General features: G+C 48.8%; 1 protein-coding gene across 1 annotated transcript; it reads right to left on the bottom strand.

The window, feature by feature from the left end:
- Nucleotides 1-5,908: 5,908 nt before the first annotated feature.
- Nucleotides 5,909-17,542, bottom strand: NGDN (neuroguidin). Its single transcript, XM_035137232.3, has 11 exons — nucleotides 17,484-17,542; nucleotides 15,547-15,606; nucleotides 15,386-15,457; nucleotides 14,228-14,365; nucleotides 11,924-12,008; nucleotides 11,761-11,813; nucleotides 9,714-9,837; nucleotides 9,396-9,564; nucleotides 8,180-8,336; nucleotides 6,616-6,679; nucleotides 5,909-6,049 (listed from the first exon to the last, which is right to left on the bottom strand). The coding sequence occupies exons 1-11, from the start codon at nucleotides 17,532-17,534 to the stop codon at nucleotides 6,030-6,032; spliced, it is 993 nt and encodes a 330-aa protein (XP_034993123.2). The 5' UTR covers nucleotides 17,535-17,542; the 3' UTR covers nucleotides 5,909-6,029.
- Between the last annotated feature and the right edge of the window lie 2,389 nt (nucleotides 17,543-19,931).

The raw sequence follows: 19,931 nt of genomic DNA, 5'->3' as shown, positions 1-19,931 counted from the left end.
TTTAGAGCTTTAAAGATCAACACCAACACTTTGAATTGTGCTCGGAAACATATTATAAAATGTAATATAATATAAAAGCCTCCCGGCATGTTCTCTACATTACCCGTTGTTGTTCAACTTCTTTATAACGACTTGGATGAAGGCATTGAGGGGGTGCTCACATAAAATTTGCAGAGGCACCAAACTGGGGAGGGGTAGCTAATGCCACAGAAGATAGAATCAGGATTCAAGATGACCGTAACAGATCAGAGAACTGGGCCCAAACTAACAGAAATGAATTTCAATAGGGACGCATGTAAGGTTCTGCACTTGGGCAGGAAGAACCAGCTGCATAAATATAAGATGGGGGACACCTGGCTGGCCAATAGTGCATGTGCAAAGGATCCAGGGGTCTTAGTGAACTACAAACTTCACACGAGCCAACAGTGTGACGCTGCAGCAAAACAGCGAATGCTATTCTAGGCTGCATCAACAGAAGTATAGAAGGGAAGCCACAGCACCATTTTATTTTATTTTGCTTTGGTCAGACTCGGAGTACCGTGTCCAGTTCTGGGCGGCACAATTTAAGGAGGGCATTGACAAGCTGGAACACGTGCAGAGGAGGGCGACCAAGATGATCAAAGGTCTGGAAACCGAGCCTGATGAGGAATGGTTGAGGGAACTGCGTAGGTTTAGCCTGGTAAAGAGAAGACTGAGAGGAGATAGGATAGCTTTCTTAAAATATCTCAGGGGCTATTGCATGGAGGACGGAGCAAGCTTGTTTTCTCCCGCTCTGGAGCGTAGGACCTGAACCAACGCCTTCAAGTTACAAGAAAGGAGATTCTGACTCAACACCAGGAAGAACTTTCTGACCGTAAGAGCTGTTCAACAGGGGAACGGACTCCCTCAGGAGGCTGAGGACTCTCCTCCCTTGGAGGTTTTTAAGCAGAGGTTGGATGGCCATCTCTCATGGGTGCTTCAGTTGCGATTCTTGCATTTCAGGGGATTAGATGATCCTCAGGGTCCCTTCCAACTCTACAAAATTCCATCAACCCATGCCAAGCCAAACCCTCTACTAGCCTTGCCCAGCTGGAATATGAACTCTGTGCCCCTGTTGCCAAGATGGAGAACGGAGACATGTGTTGAATTCATGTAAAAACCCGCTTCCCGTAAAAAGGGGGGGGGGAATGACGCTGCTCCAGCCCTTCACCTCTGGCCCCACCCACCAAATATCCCCCCATTTCTGTTCTATAGAATAGCAAACATTGTTTTCTGCTGCTCCAGAGAAGCGGACACGGAGCAATGGATTCAAACTTCAAGAAAGAAGATTCCACCTAAACATTAGGAAGAACTTCCTGACAGTAAGAGCTGTTCGGCAGTGGAATTTGCTACCAAGGAGTGTGGTGGAGTCTCCTTCTTTGGAGGTCTTTAAGCAGAGGCTTGACAGCCATCTGTCAGGAATGCTTTGATGGCGTTTCCTGCTTGGCAGGGGGTTGGACTGGATGGCCCTTGTGGTCTCTTCCAACTCTATGATTCTATGCAGAATCAAACTGCAAAATAAAACGGGCGGCCTATTTACCTAAGTTCTGTATCTTCCGCAGGCCCCATCCTTCGGAATTTGGCGTTTTTAAGTTCAAGCTCGGAGGACGACCCCAGTTCAAGCACACCGAGTGATATATCTGATCTCCCCTAACACGGCTGCGGACAGGCAGAGAGGGCTCATCATGGCCAATTGCCCAGAGACAAGTTAAATGTGGCTGCTGAGCTAAGAGCCATAGCCTTTGGGGCAGGCTTACGGCGCTATTAACTTACCACTGCGGGCAGGTCATGGCAGCCGAGCGAGGGGAACAAAGCAGACCCGAGCCCGGAGAGAAAATAAACCAATAATTCTTTACTGAGTTAAACGGGGGTTAGAAAAAAAAAACACTGAAGAGAAGTAAACGCAAGAGGATTGTCTTTCTGCAAAGAGGACACCTGCAAAACAGGTTTTCCTCTCTGATTTTTAGGGACGCAGTCGCTTCCCCAAGCCCCTCGCTGCTCCTGGACTCCATCTTGGTTTCCCAGAACACCCCACGCCATTGCAGAATATTGCCAGGGGCTTCCTAAGATAGCCAAAACGGCACCCCTCAGAGGGGCTGAGGGGGAGCAGAAGAAAGTCTCTCTCACACACACTCAGACCCTTAAGTTTCGCCACTCCAAATAGATTGGTCCTCGTGGGAACAGACTCCCACCTGAGGTGGTGGACTCTCTCCTTTTTAAGCAGAGGTTGGGTGGCCATCTGTCAGGGTTGCTTTAGCGGAGATCCCTGCATTGCCGGGGTTGGACTAGATGACCCCTGGGTCCCTTCCAGCTCTAAGATTCTCTTTTTTTTATAGTGTGAAAACTATGGCATTAAAGGGACGGCTGAGACAGCCAGGATACTCGTAGCTCAAAATTGGAAAGGGGAGAAAGTACCAACAATTCAAGAAGGGCAGGTTAAATTAGTAGAGTTTATGAATTTGGCAAAAATGACAGCAGCAATTAGAAATATTCCAAAACAAAAAAATTAAAGCCGAATGGAAATATGTTGAAGATTATTTGAAAAAAGAAGGTATAAAAACAGAACTGGTGATATGCTTAGAGTGAGATAACACACAGGAGTATACAGTATATATTAATGAGTGATTTATTTAATCCTTTTTTTAAATAGAATTTGTAAGAGGTATAGCAAGGTTTGCTTAATTATTAAGGGAAGTGATATACAAATGATTGGAAGTCAATATGTTATTCAGGTTATTATTTTTTTTAAAAGGGGGGGGATGGCTGAGGCCATTGTCCCAAGGAAGGTATTTTTGGTGGGTGAATAGCAGCGTGGAGTTTAGGGTGCTGGTCTGGGAGAGAAACCTGTGGGCTTCCAACTTGCTGTTGAACCCCCATTTCCCACCCTTGCGATTCCCAGAAACTGGCAGGCAAGAGGCACGCAGCCTCCGAAGGAGGAGGCAGTACACAGTCTTAATTCTGATTCAACAAGCCCACAATCCGGATATTCCCCCATGCTTGGACCAGACAGAGAAATGCCAAGTTCAAATCTCCCCTCGGTCACGGAGCTCAGCCCAGCCTAGTCAAAATCTCCTCAGCCTAGCCTACACCACAGGGTTGTTGTGAGGATAAGGAGGGGTTGCGGCTGGGAGGAAACGACGCTTGACGTGCCGCGAGCCCCGTCGGGAGGAAGGGCGGAATAAAAACGTCTTTACAGCACAACTCGACGCACATCAACTCAGAAGTAAAGCCCGTCGAATATTGCCGCCAGGGCGGGTAAAACACGAAAGTGTTTTTAGCATGTGCAATTGCTTCATAGGTGTTGCACCGCAAGAGGTGCTTCCTAGGAAGAGACTCCTGAAATAATAATAATAATAATAATAATATTATTATTATTATTATTATTATTATTATCATCATCATCATCATCATGGGACTGCAGCCTTAAATAAAAAGGCAGCATTCCTTCAGAGCAATTCCGCAGAAGTCAAAAAGCAGTAAGGAGCAATCAGAGGGTGGAGGGGCAAAAAAACTGGGATATTGTGTTACCCAGCGACCCAGAAGTATTTTATTTCAAATGGAAAATCCGTATGTGTTTAATGGTATCATGCATGGCCTCACACTGGCCCTGTGGATAAATTATAAAATGACTTTGTCACGCGGGCTTTTCATTGCAGACTCCCCCCCCCCCCCGCTTTACCAATGCATTTGCGCTTGGGGAATTTAACGTAGAGAACAGAAAGGAGACGCGAGAGCGGGCTTGCGAGGGGCAGGGTGGGGGAGAAGAGAAGGGGGCAGGAAAAAAAACTGCAAGGCGCGAGAATTTATGAGGAAAAAGAGAGGGAGAGAAGAGAAAAGAGAAGAGAAGAGAAGAGAAGAGAAGAGAAGGAGAAAACCGGGGAGGGGAGGGGAAAATAACAACAGACGGACAGCAGGAATAAGGCAGAAAGACAGAGTGCAATGAGGCTGGGGAGGGGGATGCAGCGAGAAAGAAACTGCAGCAATACATGGCACCAAATTAATTTTGAGGACGGGAGCCGGAGGATGCGTGGATGGAATGAAAATGAGGCGGGTTGGGGGGGGGGGCAAAGAGGAAAGGAGTTGGGATACTGGGGGGGGGGGGAATGGACCCTGCAGCACCACCTGGAGGAAAAAACCAGTAAGTGCACTGGGATTACAGAAATGGTGGCAGTGGGTTGAGGGCAGGGAGCGATCTCCCAGGAAAAAACAACAACCAGCAGCTTATTCAAAGGTGGTTTTCTCTCTCTGTCTCTCTCCGAGTAGTACTACACTGAGTATAAAAAGGCCTCAGGTGGACCAGGCCACAAAACAGGGCCTCCTCCCATATTTAGCATTTTTATTTCTTGCATTCACAGCCCCACCTTATTCCTCTGAGGAGCTTCAAAGTGGTTCTTCTGGCTGCCCGTTTAATGCCAACCACCTTGTGAGGGAGGTTAGGCTGAGAGAGAGAGAAAGAGATAGCAACTGGCCAAGGGGCTTCATGGGCCGAGTGGGGATTCGAACCTTGATCTCCCCAGTCCTATTCTGACGCTTTCACACGGCTGCATTTCCCCTCGAGATCTACCAATGCTCCCCTTGTGACTACAGCCTGACCCCCCCAAACCTCTCCCCGCTTTATCCCAGTGTTTCATTCCTCAGTTCCGCCCCAAAAACCTGCTCATTTCCCCCTTCGCACCCGACCCCCATCGCCGCTGGCCGATATTCAAACCACACACACCCTTATCCAGTCACGCCTGCGAGCCCCCCCTTGCTCCTAAACCCCCCTTTTCTCCCACACGTTCATGCTTCTCCTCGGCCCCTACCCCCATCATAATCCCCTCCCGATAAAAACCGTGCTAATGAATTAATCTATTTCTCCTTTGCACTCTGCTAAAGGTCATGGGGCAGCCGCTGCTGACTCAGGAAACCCATGCGAGTGAGTGGGGGTAGGATTCAAGATATTGTGGTTTTTTCGGGGGGCGGGGCACAGAAGAAGATGGCCTCTGAGCTGAGGAGGGAAAATATGCATACAGGGGAGACAGAACAATTAAGATGCCGTTGCAATTGAACCCGTGCCCCTTGCAAACAGCCCTGGGCTCCTCAATCCTGTGGAAATCCCTCCCTAAGCTTGCTGGAAAGCCAGCCCTCCCTTCCTCCGTCTCCAGCAACACCCCCCCCCCAATTCCTCGAGTGTGTCAGGCGATTGATTTCCTCCCTGTGTTTATCGGATTCCACTTAGCCCGATCAGGGTTTAAAGCAGCGGAGGATTCCCCTTCCCCGCTCCGGCCCCCCAAAACCAGGTCGATGGCATTGATTCTGCCAGTAGCTCTAAACCAGACAAGCAGGGTGGCTGGGGGAGAGAGAGAGAGAGAGAGAAAAGAGAGAGAAAGAGACGTGGGGATTCCCGAATTAAAAAGAGGTTTCCTTGCTCAGGGGGAGAAAAAAAAAGAAAGAGAGATAAAAAGAAAGCAGTTGCGAATTTACATGCCTCTTTGACAGTGAGCAGAGAGGGAGGGGAGCAAGACACACATTTTGTGGGGGGGGGAAGGGGAGCAGGTTCCACTGTATTCTTATTTAATGCACCTATACCCCACCTATTTTTCTCCAAGGAGTATACATCGTTCTTCTCCCCCTCATTTAATCCCAACGACCCTGTGAGGCAGCGACTGGCCCCAAGGCCCACCCAGTGAAGCTTCATGGCTGAACCTTGGGTCTCCCAAGACCCTAGTAGTGTGACACGCTAACCAATACACCACACTGCCTCCCTGCTTCTTCTCCGTTTTGCGCGAGACAAACCAACCCACTCCCGGCTTTCTTTCTTATCCTTCCGCCCCATGGAAAAGTTCCTGCAGATGCCCCAAGGCCTCCCCCACCCTCCCTTCAGAAGATGGAAAGAACAACACGACAAATCTTTTTTCGACAGGGGAAAAGAGAAACGAGCGCTTGAGCTTTATTGTTACCAAATCTAATGGAGGTGAAAAATCCCGAGATACTGGGGGTTGCAGAGATCGGTCCAGAGTACTGTGAGGGGGTTATCGCCTCTTGCGGAAACCTGGGGTGGGGTGGAACGAGAAAGAGAAAGAGAGAGAGAAAAAAGAGTGAGTTAGTATAGAGGAGAGGACAGGATTTAGCATGTCTACATGGGTTATATCATGCAGCTAGATCTCTGTGAGGAACTGTCATCAAGAAGGGTGACGTGGGGTGAGGGGGAAGGCTCAGGTGCTACAGAACAGCTTCCAGCAAGGTTTTTTTGTACCCTCCAGGTACAATTTTTACCAACCTGCTTTTCATCTGGGAACATCAAGCAGCATGCGTTTAAAAGCAGTACCCCCACCACTTTATAAACAGCTACGGCTTCCCCCAGAGACTCCTGGGAATTGTAGTTTGTTAAGGGTGCTGAGGGTTGCTGGGAAACCCCTACTTCCCCCTGCTCCACAGAGTTCCCTGGAAAGAGGGACTGAATGTTAAAGCACACTGGGAATTGTAGTTCCAGGAAAGGAATAATTCTCAGCATGCTTGACAAACAACATTTCCCAGGAGTCCTTCAAGGAAATCCCTGGCTGCCTAAGAGTGAGCTGAGACTCGCCAAGAAAACCAGAATATTTCAATGGCACTCACCTCTTTTCTGCTTTCCTCGTTTCATGCCAACCTTTTTCTTCTTCTTCCTCTGGGGGCCCGAATCCTGAAAGGCGGGAATGCGAGGAAAGAAAACATGAAAACCTTACATGGAACTCATAGCTGCCAAGTACCCCGTTTTCCCTTGGAAACCCCCATTTTTACTTCCCTCTTCCCGGTGGTCCCCCGTATCACTTCGTCTCCCGTTTTTCTCCGTTATTTTCTCCTGCCGGCGGCCATTTTTTTTCTTTCCGATTTGCCCTTCTATGGGCACCAAAAATGGCCGCCGGCGGCTTCAAAAGTCGCATCTACGCATGTCCGGAAGTGCATAGACGTGACTTCCGGTGTCGGCGACGGCCATTTTTGGTGCCCATAGATGGACGGAGCGACACCGGAAGTTGCATTGACGCACTTCCTGACATGCGTACAAGCGACTTTCGAAGCCGGCAACGGCCATTTTTGGTGCCCATAGAAGGGCAAAGCGACACCGGAAGTTACGTCGACGCAACTTCCGGTGTCACACGGCTGCCGGTCCCAGATTCTGCAGTCCGGGACTTGGAAGGTAAGGGAACTGCAGGGTGTCATCGAACAGCATTTTAAATCACATCTTCTGAGGCGCAGCCAGAGATTTTAAATTGGCTGTTAGCTGCTTGCTTTGGGGTTCACCTACACAAACTAGGCCTAGCCAAATGTCATTTGAAAAGTGAACGGCGGGAACATTTTATGGCGCCACCTCTTTAGCAACAAGTGGGACAGGACACTGGTTCCATCTCCGGGACGCAGGCAAAGCAGCATGATACTGCTTTGTTATTTACAACTAATCCAGAATGCGGCTGCTAGACTGGTGACTGGGAGCAGCCGCCAAGACCACATAACACTGGTCCTGAAAGACCTACATTGGCTCCCTGTATGTTTCCGAGCACAATTCAAAGTGTTGGTGCTGACCTTGAAAGCCCTAAATGGCCTCAAGGAGCCAGTATACCTGAAGGAGTGTCTCCACCCCAATCGTTCAGCCCGGACACTGAGGTCCAGCTCCGAGGGCCTTCTGGCGATTCCCTCCCCGCGAGAAGCCAAGTTGCAGGGAACCAGGCAGAGGGCCTTCTTGGTGGTGGCACCTGCCCTGTGGAACGCCCTCCCATCAGATGTCAAGGAAATAACCAACTATCTGAGTTTTAGAAGACATCTGAAGGCAGCCCTGTTTAGGGAAGTTTTTAATGTTTCATGTTTTATCGTATTTTTAATATTTTGTTGGAAGCCGCCCAGAGTGGCTGGGGTATAAATTGTCATTATTTATAATATCTGCGAGTTGTTAGGAGGCCTCTATTCGCCTCTCCGAGCTACAATTCCCAGAGTTCCTGGAGCCGGGAATGCACCAGAAATTTCCCCGTAGGATTCAATGGAAACCGTCGACCCCCTATGCAAACGCTCGCATGACAAACCATTTCCAGGGAACGCACTGAGTTCGGGAAGCGGGACTTGCATGAATACCTTCCAAATTTCTACTTTGTGCAATTCAGGCAAGGGCCACCCACCCACTAACAGCTGGCCGCATCCACCCAAGGCTCACCTCTCCCAATGGGGCTGCTGCTCCGGTCAACGCGGTGATGTCCCCGAAGTGGGTGAGGGAGCTGAGCTGCGAGCCCAGGTGCCCCACTCGTCTACGGCGCGCCTTCTCCTTCCGGGTCATGTTGAGACGGACCATCATGCTCTCCTCGTAGTTCGTCCTGCAGAATGAAGCCATGGGGAAGGCAGAGAGAATTGTTACCAAAACTCAAGGTGGCTACGCTGCTTCTGTATGTGGCTGCTCCGCCAGCCGCTGTGGCCGGTACCAACAGAAAGATCTTTCTTGGACACACACACACCCCACCGCTCATTTGAACATGGAGGTCATCTTCCTGGCAGGAAGAGCAGCTCAGAGGCGGGACCAGTTGTCGTGGGAAGCACAAGCCTCTCCCCTGATAAGAGATATACAGAGACCCTCTGAGGGGGCACTTCCGGCAGTTCCCAGCACCCCTGAGGTTCGGTCAGCCTTCACTAGGGATTGCACCTTTAGTGACCTGTGGAACTCCCTGCCACTAGGGGCTTGGGCAGGAATCAACCCTGCCTGCTTTCAGACGTCTTCTGAAAACTACTTCAAAATGTGGTTGTTGTTTTTCTTAAATCAGCCAGCAGCTAGAAGGGCTCAAACTCCAGAACCCCTGCACTCAACAAGGGTTGGACTAGACTGGCTAACAAGACCCGCCGATCCTACACTTCGAAGGGCTGTCCCTCCAGTCTTCCGACAGGGCCTGTGGCTTTTGCAGGTCTGGCGTGGAGCCCGGAAGCTCGATCTCCCAGCATGTTCCACCCTCTGCCTGAAACCAGCCCCCAGAATGCCTTGCAACCCACACCCCTCAGACACTTGGTGGGGGGGAAAGGGAAGACCCAGGAGAAGTGCAGAAAATTAAGCGCCGTGTGGAGGAAGTGAACAGGGAGATTATCTTTTCATGCATCTTTTCATATGGAATTCGCCTCCACAAGATGTAGCAGTGTCCAAACAGTCTCTTTCCTACCACTGCTGTGCCTCAAAATAATCGTTATTGGGATTCACTAGTGAGGACAGCACATTTGCGCTGTTTGTGGGTTTTCCTGGACCACGGTGAGAACAGGCTCCTGGACTAGACAGGCCTTGGCTTCATCCAGCCCCAGAGCTCTTCCTGGCTTCTCACAGCCTTTCCACTTGCCAAGACACCCTCGACTTCTGCCCCTCTCTTCCCCGGCACTCCCCACCCCTCCATACTAACCGGTGCTCATCCTCTCGGCTCTGCCGGCTGGCATGAGCGTAGCGCCCTTCCCGGACCTCCTCCGGGGCATCCGAGTACTGCTCCTTCAGCTCCCGGATGATGGAGCTGCTGAGCGCTCGCTTTTTGGCCTGCTCCAGAAGCTTCTTCTCCCTCTCGGCTTCCGTTTCATCTGAAGCAAAGAGAAGCAACAGTCTGACATGGCCCAACGCAGCAACTTCTGGGTGGGGCAAGGGGCAAATTTGCCATCACCGCGTCCCTGCTCCTGTCAGCAATGCTGGGCCAACCCTCCTCCTCCGCCACCACCACCCAAATGCATACCATAATGTACAGGAACCAAGCGGGGCGGCACGTATTTCCTGCTCCCTCCTTTAGACGCCCCTTTCCCAGAATTCTTTGCGCCACCAGCAGCTTCTCCATCTTCGCTCTCCTCCGAGTCGTCGAGCTGCGGAGAGAACAGAGGAAAATCACATGGATCAAGCACTCTTTTTTTTAGTTATTATATGCCTTCTGACAGGACCCCAGTTGGTTCAAGGCAAGGCCACATTGCCATTTCGTGATGCTCACATTTTGTTGCTGGGATTCTTCCCGTTTTAAAATAAATGTTTGGTTGCTGGGATACTTGAACACACAAGCCTTGGCCTAGTCATAGAATCACAGAATCATAGAGTTGGAAGAGACCACGAGGGCCATCCAGTCCAACCCCCTGCCAAGCAGGAAACGCCATCAAAGCATTCTTGACATATGCCTGTCAAGCCTCTGCTTAAAGACCTCCAAAGAAGGAGATTCCACCACACTCCTTGGCAGCAAATTCCACTGCCGAACAGCTCTTACTGTCAGGAAGTTCTTCCTAATGTTTAGGTGGAATCTTCTTTCTTGAAGTTTGAATCCATTGCTCCGTGTCCGCTTCTCTGGAGCAGCAGAAAACAACCTTTCTCCCTCCTCCATATGACATCCTTTCATATATTTGAACATGGCTATCATATCACCCCTTAACCTTCTCTTCTCCAGGCTAAACATACCCAGCTCCCTAAGCCGTTCCTCATAAGGCATCGTTTCCAGGCCTTTGACCATTTTGGTTGCCCTCTTCTGGACACGTTCCAGCTTGTCAGTATCCTTCTTGAACTGTGGTGCCCAGAACTGGACACAGTACTCTAGCCTAGGTGAGGTCTGACCAGAGCAGAATACAGTGGTACTATTACTTCCCTAGATCTAGATGCTATACTCCTATTGATGCAGCCCAGAATTGCATTGGCTTTTTAAGCTGCTGCATCACACTGCTGACTCATATCAAGTTTGTGGTCTACCAAGACTCTGAGTCCACCGAGGCGTTATAAAATCTTTATGTATATGGTGTGTATCTGGCATCTGCTGGGGAGGCACTGTACAGGTGTAACAAGGAGGGCAGAATACAATCATTCAATGCCCAGTGTCTCACAATCTAAAACAGCATTCCCCAAATGATACAACTCTCTTCATTCCAAGCCGGCATGGGTCAATGGCCAGGGATGATGCGAGGCTGCAGTTCAACAACATACGGAACCCAAGGTGGGGAGGGCTGATCTTAAAATAAATCAAACCCCCAAAAAATGGAGTTTGAAGGAAGTGGGAAACTTTTTCACAGGCCGGAGAGTAAGAGAGGGGAAGAGTGCCTACAAATACAAGAATTAACGTAGGAACAGGAAAGACCAAATAAACAAACAAATAATGACGCTTTTAAGTGGTTTCTTAAAAGTGAAGCTCAGTTGGTAGAGCACGAGACTCTTAATCCCAGGGTGGTGGATTCGAGTCCCACATTAGGCAAAAGATTCCTCCATTGCAGGTTGCACCAAATGAAGCTCAAGGTCTCTTCCAACTCTACGATTCTATGAATTGAGACGAGGCACGCCTTAACCACCCGGAAATCTTGAAGTTTATCACATTTTCATAATGACTCATTTAAAAGTGATGCGGAATCGCACATGTTAAAATCAGTAACGATGTAAGAAGAAGAAATTGCATTTTAAAAAAATTCCTAAAATCTAAACTAAGAACAAAAAATCCTGCTCAGTTACAGAAAAAACTTACTTAGGTGTAAAGTCCCATGGTAGACAAAGGCTTCTGGTAAAAGTATTGCATTTGGTTGATGTCAGAAAATATACGGAGAGGCAAGCTCTCACGCTCCCCGAAAAGGAAACTCCAGAGAACCGGTGCCAACACCAATAAGGCTCCACCAAACAACAGGCCCCGAACAGGCCCTTCTATTTTGTGTATCTAAAATGAGCAAGGACATGCCACTCCAGACCAATGCCTGCCCATCGCTACCTCTGGCAAACCCAGAAGCCCTTGCTCCTGAACCAAAGCCGCCCCCAGCACCCGTTTGTCATACCTTGCTCATCAGGTTGCCAGGATTCGGCTTGAACCGCAGCGGGTCGTTTTCGCCTGGAAAGATAGCAGCGTCCCAGGAGTGTTAGGCTGCACCCTCGGAAGAGCCCCAGGATTGCCTCCCTCCTCCTCCCCACTCTGAAGCTGGAAACGTCCGCATGTCTCACCCAGTGCCCCTGTGACGGCCGCCTTCACAAGTTTGTCCACCTGGTACTTCAACTTCTGGTCAATGGGACGCATCTTCTCCAAGACCTGCCAGGATGTCAAGGACAGGGAGGGGTCAGCCTGTGGCCTTACCCAGAGACAGACCCACAATTCGTCCGGCTCGGCAGTGGGAACAGTGAGTGTCAAATATACAAAGAGTCAGCCTTAATCTGCAGGGGCTGGTGACCGAAGCAGGGATGTTCCACAAGTGTCTTAACACTGCGCAGCAGACCCTACAACTCGGCCATGCAGGTGGAAAGACCAACAGGTATCCTTCATACAGATAAGATCAAGGCACCGTTAGCGAAACTGGAAGGATGGGAGATCGCCCACTCTTGATGGGGTTATTCTCCTTCTGGAGTGGGAACGCAGCTTGGGGGTACTTCTGGGTCCACTGCTGTCACCTGAGGCTCAGGTGGTCAAAGTGCCCTCCATCAGCTTCGGCTGGTGGCCCAGCTGTGCCCTTCCTCTGGGCAAGGATAGCCTAACTTCTGCCGTCTATGCTCTGGTAACCTTCAGGCTAGATTGCTGCAATGTGTTATACATGGGGCTGCCTCTGAAGATGGTTCAGAAATAATAAGGTGCACAGAAACGCCGTTTACTTTCCCGCCAGAGCAGTACCTATTTATCTACTTGCACTCTGATGTGCTTTCGAACTGCTAGGTTGGCAGGAGCAGGGACCGAGCAACAGGAGCTCACCCCATTGCGGGGATTTGAACCACCGACCTTCTTATCGGCAAGCCCTAGGCTCTGTGGTTTGGACCACAGCACCACCTGTGCCCCTCTCTGGAATAATAATAATTTATTATTTCTACCCCGGCCATCTGGCTGGGTTTTCCTAGCCATTCTGGGCTGCTTCAACAGAACATTAAAAACAGAATAAAACTTCAAACATTAAAAACTTCCCTAAACAGGGCTGCCTTCAGATGTCTCCTTAAAGTCAGATAGTTGTTTGTTTCCTTGACATCTGATCGGTTCCACAGGGAGGGCACCACTACAGAGAATGCCCTCTGCCTGGAAACTTCCAAGTAGCGCAGAATTCCGCGACCGAGGTTGCTCACCGGGGCAAGACGGTTTGAGGATATAAAGCCAATCCTGGCCCGACAGCACTGGCTACCAATTAGTTTCCGGGCCAAATTCAAAGTGCTGGTTTTGACGGCTCAGCACCGCAATGCCTCAAGGCCTGCCTTTCCTCATAGTGAAGGGAGGGGTTTGCCAATTGTATTATTGAGCTAAATCTGATCATATAGTTGCATTGTATAATTCTGATTGTGTGGCTTAGCCCCCCCCCCCAATATCCCTGGGATGTCTTGCTTAAAATGCTTTTTCTTTGCCCCTCTCTGTGTGCCAAAGTGTAATGTAAGTGAGACAGCTTCCTATCAAGGCCGAATAAGCTGGCCTTGTCTGGAACACAGAGAAAGGCTTATCAGTGGATGAGCTTGACGCTGGAAGCTGCTATGCTTGACGCATGGTCTTACTCAAGGCTGAGTGAGGATGCTACCGGGGTAGCATGAGTCAGCATGTGTTTATGCACAGGACCGGACACGGATCTTCCTTATATGTACTTGTGACCCCCTTTGTGTTTATGAGAAGGACAGGATACGGATTTTCCTAATATGGATTTGTAACCTGTGACCCCCTTGCGTGCACACATTTACAGAGGAGGGGGAAAGGAGCCCAAGAAGTGTATAAGAAGCCTTGCAAATTTGTGTTTCTTTACTCTTGTCGCGGAGCTGACCACCAAGAGTCTCTTAAATATTTAAGAATTAAACTCTTTCTCTGGATTCAACCCCCGGTGTCATTATTGGCTGTCTCTGTCCCTGCCTGGGCGCAACTTAAAGGACCCTTGGAAGCTAATAAGGCTACAATAGGAACCAACCCCGACCCTGCAATCAGCATCTGAGGGCCCTCGTCACATGCCTCATCCACAAGAGGTTTGGAGGGCGGCAGAAAGGGCCTTTTCTGTGGTGGCTCCCCGTTTGCGGAATGCTCTCCCCAGGCACCCTCGTGACATCTCTTTAGGCACCAGTCTAAAGCATTCCTCTTCCCGGAGGCCTTTGACGTTCTGTGGCCTTTAGAAGTGGGTGGGATGTTTCTAATGTAGTTCTTTTTGCTATGTGGCTTTTTTTATTATCTGTCTGGTTGGTTGGCTTTAAGGTGCTTTGGATTGCCCTGGGCAAAATAAAGCAATTAACCAATTCAGCAAGGAATCATTACTGCAAAGGTTTCCCCTATTCCAGGCCTCTCCCCCCCCCCCCACCTCCTACCGTTCTGGTTTCCACTAAGCGCAGTAAGGCAGGGTTGTCAACCATGGAGTTCCCCGAAGTTTTTTCCAGGATCACGTGAGAGAGGTCTTGGAGATAGAGGAGCAGCAGCTGGTCTTTCACTTCCAAGAAACTGAGGCCCTGGGGCGTGAGAAAGAGCAAGGGATGGTTTTGGAAGCGCATGGGAATTCTGGTGTGGCACAGGCTGGATTCTGGCCATGTCAGAAAAGCTAATGCGGAAAGTTCATTCACCACAGAGATATCAAGGAAAGACACACATTATCCAATCTGGTTTGACTTGGTTAAATATGTAAATGGGGAAGCAGAGCCCCCCTCCCCAATACACCAGCAAGAGAAATTATGGGACACTTTTAACTGGAAAGACTTGAAGTCAGAGATCAGTGGCCAGTATCTTGAGAATTCAATGGAATTTTCTTTAAGACAACCTTCTCTCGTGCAAGTGCCCCTCCCAGATGTTTTGGACTACAACTCCCATCATCCCTCATGAGGCCATGATGGCTGGGACAGGTGGGAGTTGCGAGTCCCATAATACTCATTTCGTACATGTAAGAAACCAACCTTTGGAACTCCTTGCCTATTGATTCCAGGCAGGGGCCTTTCCTGTACTGTTTTCAGCACTTGCTAAAAACATTTTTTAGGCAAGCCTATCCAGAATGCTGACGTGTATTTTAATCTGCCTTTCCATTTAAAATTGATTCTGATTATTTCTTGAATATTTTATCATCTTTAACATATTTTTAATCTGAAAATTTCATTTTTATTCTTTCTGTAAAAAGCTTTGAGGTGTTTGCAAAAAAAAAACAAAAAACAATCAAGTAGTATATGATTGTTTTTGAAATAAAATTAAGCGGAAAAGTTTTGTCCATATAAACGGGCAACTTGTTATTTATATATCAAAGCAGTGCATCATAAAATCATTCAAACTTCAGAATTATAAAACTTGGGGGAAAGCTGCCTTAGCTGATCGCTCTGGGGGTTGAGGCCTGCCCCGAAGCCGAAGCACAGTAACGGGAAGGGCTCAGAGGCACCTGCCTTTTTTTGGTTTCACATTAACACACCAAGAAATAGAGCAGTCACAGAGAAGCCAGGGCCAGGTGCGAATTAGGCTCCCCACCCCAAATTCTTCCAAGAACAACTCACCTTCTCGGTGGGGTAGGCCCCTGCCCGAACCTTCTGCGCCAGAGTCTGTACATGATGGGTCACCGCAACCACCTGTACAAAAATAAGAAAGACGGTGAAGCTTAAAGAGGGATGGGAGATGGGATACCTGCCGGGAAAGGGAAGAGGAAGGTGTCGCTCACCTGTTCTTGGAGGGATTTCAAGAGGCCGAGGGCTGCTGGCAGATCTGCTTCCACTCTCTCCTGGAGCAAGGAGGAAAACAGAAAGGAGGGGAAAATTTCAAAATATGCACCTCAACCCTCCCAAAGCAAGGGGGGGGAGCAGCATCTCAGAGCCAAGCTTCCCAACCTGCTCAAACCACCCTTTCGACTCAAACTGGCCATAAAAATTGTGAACAACACCAGAACGCACTACCACAGCTTTTAACAAACCAGAAAGCCCTCCAGATTGAAAGACAAATCCCACCAGGAACAGTCAGCCGCCAGGAACGATGAGGGTCTTGGTCTAAAATCTCTGGAGCACAGAAAGTTGGGCTTCTCTCCCCCATAAACCTCTCCCCCCCCCACTCCACACCCTATTGCTCCCAACACCAAAATGCACAATTTCCTCATACAAAAGATCTCTTTGTTAGAACGTCACCCAAAATCCCTTTGTAAAGCATATCCGGCCACCGTCACCCACGCCACGGACACATCCGGACAAGGGCCCCATCCACACAACGCTTTTAAATCACAAACTGTAGTTTGTTAAGGGTACTGCGAGGGGTTAGGGGACTTCCAATTCCCCTCAAGGAGCTACAATTCCCAGAGTTATTTCAGGGGAAACCCTGAGCGGCTGTTTAAAGAGGCGCCATCGTGCTTTAAATGTGTGGTGTGAATATGGCCTAGATGAACGCAACACGTTCCATGCCTTAAAAACGGTTCTGAAACCATTCTGAAATGGTTCTAAAAATAATATATAGCTGCAAACGCTTGGCAATCATTTAAATGATTTCTACGCAATTTTACACACGATTTACCTACGGAGCAAAACTTAATTATATCAATTCAACCAAACTATAATTTAAATCCCAAAGTCACACTACAACATCTTAGCACCCCTGATTTGGGGAAGCTGAAATTATATAAGCCCCAGTAAAGCATGCATAGAGTTGCACTGCTAATTTCTAAAGTGAGAGGTACAGAAGTTTTGGTTTTTTAAATTACGTTTGCTATTTAGTTACTAACCAACAAAATTAGCTTTAAGCAGGTTCTTCTAGGTATGAGAGGTTACTTACAGCTTATTATCACACCTATATAAAATACCCTTTCCCTTCAACATAGTCCTTAGGATTCCAAATCCATTTAAAAACATACCAAAAAAGAAGGGGGGGAACTTGAATGCACTTTTTTTTTTACACACACAAACACACCATTTCTACTTCTGGAGAGATAAATAAAATGAGAACCCAAATGAAAAAAGTTTTTAAAAGGCAGGACCGAAGAAATAAAGAAGAGAAAACTGGACTCATTCTAGTCTACAGGATATCCTAATATCCTCCATCCTAGAAGCTAGCCAGAACCCCATTTATTGGGATCAGCAGTTGGTAATGGCTTAAACCCTGCATGGCATTCTTTAATCAAAAGCATCTGTCAACCACTCTTTTAAATATTAAAAACCTCTAAGAGGAGCTACTAAGCTACAACACTGAAAAATAAAACCACCATAAAATCAAGAGCTACGGCATAAAGACCGACAAGAGCGTTGTAAAAACAGGAAAAAACAACATTTTAAATGTATTGTTTTTGTGTGTGTGTAACTGGTTTGTTTTGTTCTTGTTCTTACTGCGTATTTTTCGTTTTCATTTTGTATTTTTATGTTGTGAGCCATCCCGAGATATCCGGTATACAAACTTAATAAACAAACAAACAGATGCGCAAACAATAAACAACAGGGTTCAATAATCTGATGGGGCCGGACAAAAAGAAAAGTTGCACGTTGGCATCATGAAGCAACTGAGCTGGTGTAAATTCAGGAACGTGCCTGCATTAACTTAGAGATCAAAGCAAGGCCTTCTGCGCGTGCTCAGGGGCACCCTTGCCTCGATTCCCGCCCCTCCCTCGCCCTTTTCCCTTCTTACCCCCAGGTCTATTGAGGCAGGCGACCCAGGCTGACTCTCCGCCATGGCCATCGCTCCTACTCCCACGTGGAAAGGAAGGAACCTCTAATCATCTGGGGTTGAACACCCCGCCTTCTTTGAGGGCGCGGACCAATCAAAACGCAGCCTCCTCCTCGCTCCGCGAGAGTTCGGACCAATGGCCGGAAGGCTTCCGCCCCGCAGGAGCCTCTTCCAGCCAATCGCGCGGAGGACTAGGTTCAAAGGCGGAGCCGCGGTGTCCGAGTGCGGAGGCGGAGAGTTCCTCGTCAACTTCCGCCTCTTTACAAAGAGGAACGCCCCGTTGCTATAGAAAGAACCAATAGCGCCCGAAAGGCCGCCTCCTGCGGGGAACGTTTGGCCAATGAGGTGACAAGGTTGGGCCTCTTAGGCAACGATGGCCAATCAGAGGCACGGATGCGAAACAGCGAGAGGAGGTGCGAGTCAAATTCCATTGCAGCGAGGCGGGGGAGGCGGGGATTCTGATCGCAGAAGCCAATTGGAGCTTGAAACCCGCCCCGCGGGAAATACGCAGCCCAATCAGCGGGACCTTCTCCAATTTACAACTCCAATTCATAAAAGAGTTTGGCGTTGAGAATCAGGGGGGTTAGAACGCACGTGCGTTCCTAGGGGTTGGGCTAGATGCGCCTTGGGGGTCCCTTCCAAGGCGACAATTCCATGAGGGTCGTGCAGTCCTCTGGAGGTCCGCCAAAACTCTAGCCTAAGTATTTTTTTTAATACTGTATTTTAATACCGTTTAAAATGGAAATCCGTGTCGCTCTTAGCATGCTGGGCTGGATTTGTTCAGTTGTTGCTTTATTTTTTTGGGGGGGGGAGGGAATCTTCAAAATAAGTTTTCGAATTTTTCTTTCTTTTTTCAAGAGCTACGGTAAAAAACCAACAAACCAGTGGGAGGATGCAACATATAGGAAATGGACGGTAAGAATGTGATCCTTTGCAGGTGGGATCTCACTGCGACACCCTGCTTTTCGGTGTGCAGTGCTCCTGGTCCGGGTTCCAGCCGGCCTGGTCCCTTCCCAGTTTGCGCCATTTGATTCCTCCTCTTCTTTTTGTTCCCCCACCCCACTTTTTAGGACCCCTCCCCCCCATGGATTTTTGGGCGGGGAGTGGCATAATTTCCCCAAACCTGGAAGCACCTCTCTCTGGGGTGTGTGGATGGCACCAGCTGAGTATCTCTAAGCGGTTTTTTGGGGGGGGGGAATCTAATATCAAAATTGCTGATTAAAATCAGATGTTAGAAAACAACTGATATTCCATATACGGTAAATAAAACCAGAAGTTCTAAACACATACACTATAAAAAAAATTACCTGTTAAAATGCTGGTGGCATTTGCATGCCTGATTTGACTTGCTGTACTTAGGTTTTAGCAGGCGCTGACACTACGTGGTGAGGTTTGGCTTGGCTTTGCTGAGACTGCCCCGTAGGTCAGCCTGTCCCTGGATACGGATGAAATCCCTCAATTTCTGAATGCTGGGGGTCCTGTCAGTGCGACTGGTGCTCCTGTCCAAGGACCATCAATGCTCCTATGGTACATAACCTTGCTGGCCATGGGGAGTCCAGGAGGCTCATTGGTTCACTAAGAAGCTCCAGGAGCAAGCTGGATGCTTGTGGTGCAAGTCTCAACATGAAAATGACCAACCAGAGCTGAAAGTACATAGAAGTTCCCGCCACATGGCAGTGGAGAGAGAGCTTAGAATCACAGAGTTGGAAGAGACCACAAGGGCCATCCAGTCCAAACCCCTGCCAAGCAGGAAACACCATCAAAGCATTCTTGACATATGCCTGTCAAGCCTCTGCTTAAAGACCTCCAAAGAAGGAGACTCCACCACACTCCTTGGTAGCAAATTCCACTGCCGAACAGCTCTTACTGTCAGGAAGTTCTTCCTAATGTTCTTCCTAAGGAAGTTCTTCCTAAGGAAGTTCTTCCTAAGCTTATCTCTTGGCCTCTCAGCGAATCGCCTGGCAGAGCTGTTGAGAGGGGTAAATCAACTGGCTCAGACCTCCCAATGGGCAGGGAGTTCCAAAGTACAATGCAGAACTGATTCCTTCCGTGTGCAGAACGGGTGTCATGTGGTACTTGTAAACGTGCCATTGCCATAGATCGGAGTTCTCTCTTGATTGTTGGAATCCGTGTATCATGAGAGACAAGGGAGTGCGCCTCTGGGGGCGAAGTCAAACTGCTGCATTAGCAGCACTGAAGTGACCTCCCTGGGGCGCAAGCCTGGGCAGTGTACATGGAGGTCCGGGGCTGCCAAGATGACAAGAAGTAGCAGAGCTTTCCTTCTCCTAGACGGGCTGCCTTCCCAGGCGGATGAGCCCCATCTGCCCCTCTCTGTTGATACAGAACCGCGACCAGTAAAGTCACACTGTTTGTTGCATATGTCAGGTGAAGACGGGGCCGATCATTCGT

This window comes from Zootoca vivipara, chromosome 12 (genome assembly GCF_965207765.1).
Source record: "Zootoca vivipara chromosome 12, rZooViv2.hap1.1, whole genome shotgun sequence".
Taxonomy (NCBI): Eukaryota; Metazoa; Chordata; class Lepidosauria; order Squamata; family Lacertidae; genus Zootoca; species Zootoca vivipara.
The sequence above is the reverse complement of the archived record's forward strand: the minus strand, read 5'-3'. Positions and strand labels throughout refer to the sequence as shown.